Source organism: Polypterus senegalus, chromosome 16 (genome assembly GCF_016835505.1).
Source record: "Polypterus senegalus isolate Bchr_013 chromosome 16, ASM1683550v1, whole genome shotgun sequence".
NCBI classification, from domain to species: domain Eukaryota; kingdom Metazoa; phylum Chordata; class Cladistia; order Polypteriformes; family Polypteridae; genus Polypterus; species Polypterus senegalus.
In genome coordinates, this window is record NC_053169.1 from 48,974,707 (window position 1) to 48,981,821 (window position 7,115).

Here is a 7,115-nt window from a genome sequence, read left to right on the forward strand (position 1 = left end):
CTTCACCTGTAATTGCTCCAGGAGTGCTGTACGATGGCCGACTCTGCGCTCTGACCCCATGGGGCATGTGAAAACTAGCAAATTCCTAATACAATAAATTGTATAAGGTGAAATAAAGAACAAAAACTTGCATGTCTTTGGACTGTGGGAGGAAACCCACGCAGACATGGGGAGAACATGCAAACTCCACACAGGGAGGACCTGGGAAGCGAACCCGGGTCTCCTAACTGTGAGGTAGCACTGCTACCCACCGTGCCGCCGCAGTTCTCTATTTACACTTTAATACCACGTGAAGCTGAGTAATGCTCTGTGCTCCATGATTATTAGTTTGGTTAATTCTTAATTCATGACTCCTCTTCCACTTTAATTGTTATTGGCCCAAATACAAAAGTTGACTGTGATTCACATGCAGATGCTTTAACAATAAGTCTATCATTTTCCATTGATATTTTAGGTACTTCCAAAAGCTGTCCAGGGTAACCACTCAGTTCTTTAGAGTTTCCTCTTTCTGGTGTAGACGGATAAGATGGGTTAGTTATATTTCCTGGCAAGTAGTCATGAAAATGTTCTCTGCCACCAGATGGTGTAAAAGAGTCGATAGAAAATACTGAGGTGCTGCCGCACCTGTCCCGAGAAACAGTGGTAATGCTTGAACCTGTTCGTTGCCTGGTGGGCATGGAAATGGGCAGATCAGATCCCACATGCTCTCCTGCATGACCAGTCACCCTAGCTAATAGCTTTTCATGAAGATTTCTGAGTGCTTTCCGGAAACGTTTGCTAAGTAATGCATACAGAAGAGGATTTATGACTGAGTTGAACAGAGCAAGCCAATATACAAAAGTGATGATATTTGGTGGGATTTGTGTGGGTTTCCGAGCTGTGGCAGCTTCTATTGCTTGTACAAGTGCTACAGTAATGTAAGGCATCCAGCAACAAAAAAAGGCAGATATCACAAGGAAGAGTCGAAATACTCCATGATGCTCCCGGCTGTGGGCATTGTGTCTGGAAAAAGAGTGCTTCTTCGCTGGACTCAAAGTATGCAGATGGCAGGACTGATCTGAAATGCTAGAGGCATCATCCAGATAGTATTCTGGTAACAGCTTTAAGTTAACATAGTAAATCAGCTGAGAGAAACTAGGGTTCTCCATTTCAGATGTATGTGGTTCAATTTTTTGTAGGTGATTTTCCATATCATGTATCCTTCTGGCGTGACTTCTGGCAACTCTTACTATTTTTATGTAACAGAACATCATCACACAAGCAGGAAACAAAAAGGAAAAGGCTGCCATAAACCCCGTGTAGCTTGGGCTGTTAGACCATTCCACCGAGCAGCTGTACATTTGTGGAATATACCTCACGTTACTCCATCCGAGTAAAGGTGGAAAACTAGTTATTGCAGCTTGAAGCCATATCCATATGACAGCTGCTGCTGTTCTCCATACAGTGCTTTGGGAGCTGTAATGTAAGCAGTCTATGATAGCATGGTAGCGATCCAATGCAATTGCTGCAAGGGTCAAAACGGAGGCTGTGCAGTATAAAGAAGATGTGTATCCAACATAAAGACACAGGTTCTGCAAAAATAAACATAAATACATACATCGATTGGTATTTATTACTTTAGCAAACCAACTACATTTCCTGAAAAAGTAAAGAAGCACTTTAGTATACCTGAGATGGAAACATTGGCTGTCAGGAAAACATTAAAAAATAAAAGGGAAGAAAACCTAGGTAACATTAAACGCTGTGGCGCAAGCTAAATATTTTACTAGAGTTGCCAACTAATTTATTACACTCCCATAAAAAAGAGTGTCTGTGCATTCTTTGACACTGGTGGGCTGTTTAATACTGTTATTTATGAGTTTTGAAATTTTTGTCTCTGTCAAGAAATGTGCAAACCACAAAGCTTGATAAGAGCTGGTTATCCACATCCAACACACTTTTTTGCAAGATGGTGAATACACACTTCTTTGCAAGAGATGGCTGTTTGCAGTTTGTTAGAATAGACATTATTTTGTTTGTCAGTTCAAAAAGAACAAGCTGCAGAATTTTCACTGATACCGAGTAATGTGTTTGTGTGTAGGAGTAAAGACAGCTGGAGAAGAATGCACTGGCACAGCACGATTAAAAGGGATGTGTCTCTGCTAGAAATTCAGTCTTCACTATGGAATTCATTTTATTGGACACTTCCGTTGGTGTTTGGGCTCTGGGCATTAAAAACCGGGACAGGGGAATTCAGTGATCTTCAAAATACAGGGTTGACAAAGGTGGAAGGAGTTGTGAGAGACTCTGAGGAAACCAGTCAAAAAATATTTTGGGCAGAACAGCAAATCATGTAGATGAGAAAGAGGTTACTTAAAACAAAGCACAAAGTCATATTATCACAATGAAAACATACTTCATCCTATAAAACTCGAAGTGTTAATATAATGCATAACAGATTTAAAATTTTAATTGGCATTACTACAAAACATGCAGTCCTGGGTTTAAAAAACACATTTAAGAGCAACAAATACAGTATTGTATTATATACCTGATACAGTTCTACACAGTATTATAAATTGTGTCATTAACTTATTTCCTAATTTTCAGAGTTACGTTTTGTTATTCTTTTTGCTGGATAATTTATGGACTGCATGGTGTCACAGAGGTCAGTACACCTGTCTATGTACATTCTGTCTGTGTATTCTTCCAGTGCCTACAAGGGTTTTCCTTTTGCATCCCAAAAGCATCCAAATAAGTTGATAGAGGACTCTAAGTTGGTCCAGAATGACTAAGTGTGGTATAATGGTATGGAGAATGTTTTGTTGCCATACTTTGAGTCCATTAATAGTCCCAATCAATCATTACTTGAATTCCACGGCCTGGTGCTGACCATGTGCATCCCTTCAGGCCCACTATCTACCCATCTTCTCATGACTACTTCCAGCATGATAATACACCAATGCCATAAAGTAAAATTCGGCCCAGGCTGGCTTCAAGAACATGACGGTGAATTCAATGTTCATCAGTGGCCTTCCCTGTCACCAGATCTGAAACCAATAGATCACCTATGGGGTGTAGTAGAAAGGAAGATTCACAGCATGAATGTGCAGTTGTAAGATCCACTGCAATCGCAGTGTGAAACAATATGGTGCATTATCATCCTGGAAGTATTCATAAGAAGATGGGGAAACAGTGCGTTTGAAGAGATGAAAAGGTCAGCAACAATTTCTCAAATAGGCAGAGAATTCATGTGATGATTGATTGGTATTAACAGAATCAAAGGGTGCCAACAAAACATTCCCCACAATATTACAGCACATTAAATCATTCTGGACCAACTTAGAGTGAGCACATTGCGTGTATGTGTACTGTATATACATACACTACTTACATACTAGTATATATTACATATTATCTATATATATATATATATGTGTGTGCATTTATGTATAAGTAATTTCGGTTTCACATATAAAGATTTCCAATAGATTTTCCTACGAGCACTTTAATAGCAGGGTCAAGAGCCTTAGTCTCCCCATTTTCCAGTCTATCATCTGCATTGCAAATTCTAACCTTATCTTTTCCATGTCACATAACAGTATTCTTACTTATTCAAGTTATTCCTGCATTGCTGTTTTTCATGCCATGACCTCTTCTTCACCTGTGTTTAAATTAAGACATCTTATTCGCTTGCACATTCTGTATGTTCATTTTAGAAGGATACTTCCACATCATCATCATATGTTGAAATCCCTTGAGATATTTATGTCTGATTGTTAAACTTTCTCTGCCTTTTTTAAGAGCGGACACACGCTCATTTTAATGTAACTTCTTTATTAATTGAGTCAAATTAGGCCCTGGCTTTACAAGTAAAAGCTCAAGTAAGTGTGTACTCTTCAAATAGAGTGTGTAAGTATTACATCAAGATCAGTCTTCCCATTGAGGTCAATTTTGTTTATTTTAATTCACTACAAAATATATGGAATTACATATATTGTTTGTTGATGAAAGAACTGATATTCCAACCTGGCCTCCAGGACAAAAACTGTCATTTCAACAAATGAAATGTGTGGAGTAAAGGGTGTGCAAATAGAAAATGAGCCAATAATTTGAAACAGCTTAAACTGGTTATGGGGATGGACACCAATCAAAGTTATATCAGTTAACAATTTAAATAAATACAATCTCTATGCTTGGCATATAATATAAAAAATGACAAAGAAACATCAATTTAAAACCTCCAAATAAATATGATATTGTTACATATAGCTGTATGACTTGAAAAAGGACTTGGAAATATCCTTGACTCTGAGATACAGGAAGAGATTTAAAACAACCACCTGTGCATCCAGGTTTATTGTCTAAGACAGTTGATGTAATCTCTGCTTTTCTTCCTGTTTTTATATCTGGTCTCCTAGTTGCCAGGTGGCATAATGAAATCATGCCACAACGAAGTAATTAACATTATTTTTGAAGGAGAATATTTTCTCATATTGGTCAAAACGCGCTCTTTGTGGTATTTTGATACTTGTGAAGTGTACTAGCTCTTCACAATGGTGCTGACAGGAAAAACAGTTTAGACTTGTTTATCAGCAGAAAACAAATGTACAGTTAAAATTTAGAGGGGGTGCTGTGCCAGTGTAATCTCTCATATGCAAAGTATGCTTTATGCAGTATATATACACCTAAATAAATCTGTATGTGGGTGTGAGTGTGTGTGTGCATGTGTAAGTTAAGTAAGTGTACAAAAGTCCCAGTGACCAGTGACTTTAACATGATCCACCTGTGATTATAACAATGTAAATGTGCAATAGTAAAAAATCAAAACAGATAACCTATACCAATAATAACTGTCTAAGTGACAACAAACAGAACAAAGATAAATAGATAGATACTTTATTAATCCCAAGGGGAAATTCACATGAAAAATATAAATATATATATATATATATATATTTACAGTGTACTGGACCCATCCATCGTACATCACCGTCATTGCAACAAAGGGCATCACCCCAATTCCCACAAGGCAGTCACTCACAGCCAGGTTAATAATTAATACGGAGGTCACAGAGTGGAAATTCTTTGTGGCTGCAACAATTATGATTACCAAAATGTTACCTGTAGATCAAATAAAAACAACCATTAGTTCTGCTGCAGTACAGAATTTTAGCAATTATTTTATGCTGAGCACTTCTAACATCGTTCCTTTCGTAGCACTAAGTGTATTTGTACCAATGTTGTTCTAAATGGATTTTCAAGTAAATGTGTTAATATATGAAATAAGACAAAGTAATATAAATTTCAGTATATAAAAATATATACACAGCACAAACATTTAAAAAAAAAAAACTTATCAAATTAAAGATGACCCTTAAATTACTGAACACCTGATTTTACGGCCATTGTGTAGCAAATAGCCTACAATTATACTGCAAACATTTGGGTTCTATATTTGCTTTTATAAGCATTATAAAAACACTACATATGTTGCTCAGTTTAGAATCCTGTAAGCAGAACCTAGACAGTTAAGTGTCTGACACCTCAATATGAATATTGTATTAATAATGGTCTGAGTTTTCAAAATTAAATCAATAGTTTTATGATAATGATAATAATAATAATAATAATAATAATACATTTATTTATATAGCGCCTTTCCTATGCTCAACAAATAAATACAGGAGATACAAAGCATTGCATAGAATAAAAGACAATAAACCAGAGTAAAATACTAATTTCAATACTACTTTGAAAATAATATTTTCAAAGTTACACTTTCTCCACGCGAAGGTAACATGAAAGAGAAATACTTTTCTTAAGTAAGTTGTTATTACCATTAGCTTTGTTTGTCTTGGTTTGTGTATTTCTATCACATGTCAGTGTTTCCATCAGATTGTTTCAGTAAACTATGATGTGACATAATGTAATCATAATATCGGAGAATCATTGTTAACAACTTCTGCTTTCCGAGCTTGGAAGTAAACAAGTCTGGCTATAAATCATATTCAATAATAACCACCGCTCCATTTCTTACTATGCAATAAAATAGTTTAAAAGTCTTTGCTGGAAAATCATTACTGGATAAAATAGCACACAGATCTGGACAGACACAAGTAGGATTGTCCCTGTCTTATGAAATTTAGGCTCACTATTACCCTTGCATATGCTGTGTAACTTGACAAATTGTTTTCTGAAACCCTCCAGACAAAGACAATCAGTACAAAGCACTCAAAGAATGACTTAACAAACCTGCCACAGCGCCCAGTCCCATGAGGATCATAAGGATTTCCAGAACGAGTTTGCCAGTGGAAATATTAAGGGCACCAGAGTGGTCATCACTGGTACCGCTTAAGTTACTGATGCTCTGGTTGCCAAATGTATTTCGGAAGAGAGACACTGACGCGTTGTCCATGTTAGGTGTAGTTCTGTAATTTCTTACAAGCCAATTCAGAAGGCTGTGCTGTGAGCCTTTTGAGTAACGGTTCCGCTCCGTGCCAAACACAAAGTTTACTCTTTAGCATCCTCTATAATTAAGCACACCTCGGCCAGACAAAGATTTGTAATCCTGAGAGCCGTCTCCTTCCCTGGCAGAAAGCGCCTTCTAAACTATCTCTTTGGCGCTGGATCCTGTCAGAGGCTCTGAGCGCAGCTAAGAAGAGAGAGTGTGTGTGCGCGCGCCCAGTCGGCACGCGACCTCGTTGCTTATGCGCGCGCACTCTTCGCGCTCACTGGCTTCTCGACTGCAGCTCATTCCTGCGAAGGGAGGGGCGGCGGCGTCTATGCCAACCAGGATTATTGAATGAATAAAAGAAACTACATGAAGTTATTATTCCGTTTTAGTAAGGCTTCTCACCATCGTGTCAACAGATTTGTATGTCATGAAGGTGAAGGTGTGGCAATGCATACAAGCAAGAAGCCAAGTGCAACGGAATGAATCCTTAACGTTAAGTCAACTGGGTGCCCTAAGAGGTAAGCAGTGTAATATTAGAAGACTAAACTAACTGCATATTGTAAATTGGAAAGCGCAAAGGTGACCAATGTTGCATACACGTTCATGAAATGAAGAAAACCGCAGCAAGTTAAGAATCACGGATTTCCAAATAGTCAATTTCTATGTTAGAGGGTGCCAG

At 37.7% G+C, this 7,115-nt stretch overlaps 1 protein-coding gene across 1 annotated transcript; it reads right to left on the reverse strand.

Moving 5' to 3' along the window:
- Positions 1 to 216: 216 nt before the first annotated feature.
- LOC120516643 (5-hydroxytryptamine receptor) lies at positions 217 to 6,607 on the reverse strand. Its single transcript, XM_039738457.1, has 3 exons — positions 6,235 to 6,607; positions 4,943 to 5,103; positions 217 to 1,571 (listed from the first exon to the last, which is right to left on the reverse strand). Exons 1-3 carry the CDS (start codon positions 6,395 to 6,397, stop codon positions 345 to 347), a joined length of 1,551 nt encoding a protein of 516 aa, XP_039594391.1. The 5' UTR covers positions 6,398 to 6,607; the 3' UTR covers positions 217 to 344.
- Between the last annotated feature and the right edge of the window lie 508 nt (positions 6,608 to 7,115).

Bases quoted from the DNA above. Each gene is read 5' to 3' on its own strand.
- LOC120516643 (XM_039738457.1), bottom strand. From the start codon at position 6,397: ATGGACAACGCGTCAGTGTCTCTCTTCCGAAATACATTTGGCAACCAG. The intron at 5,104-6,234 runs GTTTGTTAAGTC...TTTGATCTACAG, and splicing joins GGGACTGGGCGCTGTGGCAG to GTAACATTTTGGTAATCATA. The intron at 1,572-4,942 runs GTAAATATATAT...TTATTTTTGCAG, and splicing joins ATGGATGGGTCCAGTACACT to AACCTGTGTCTTTATGTTGG.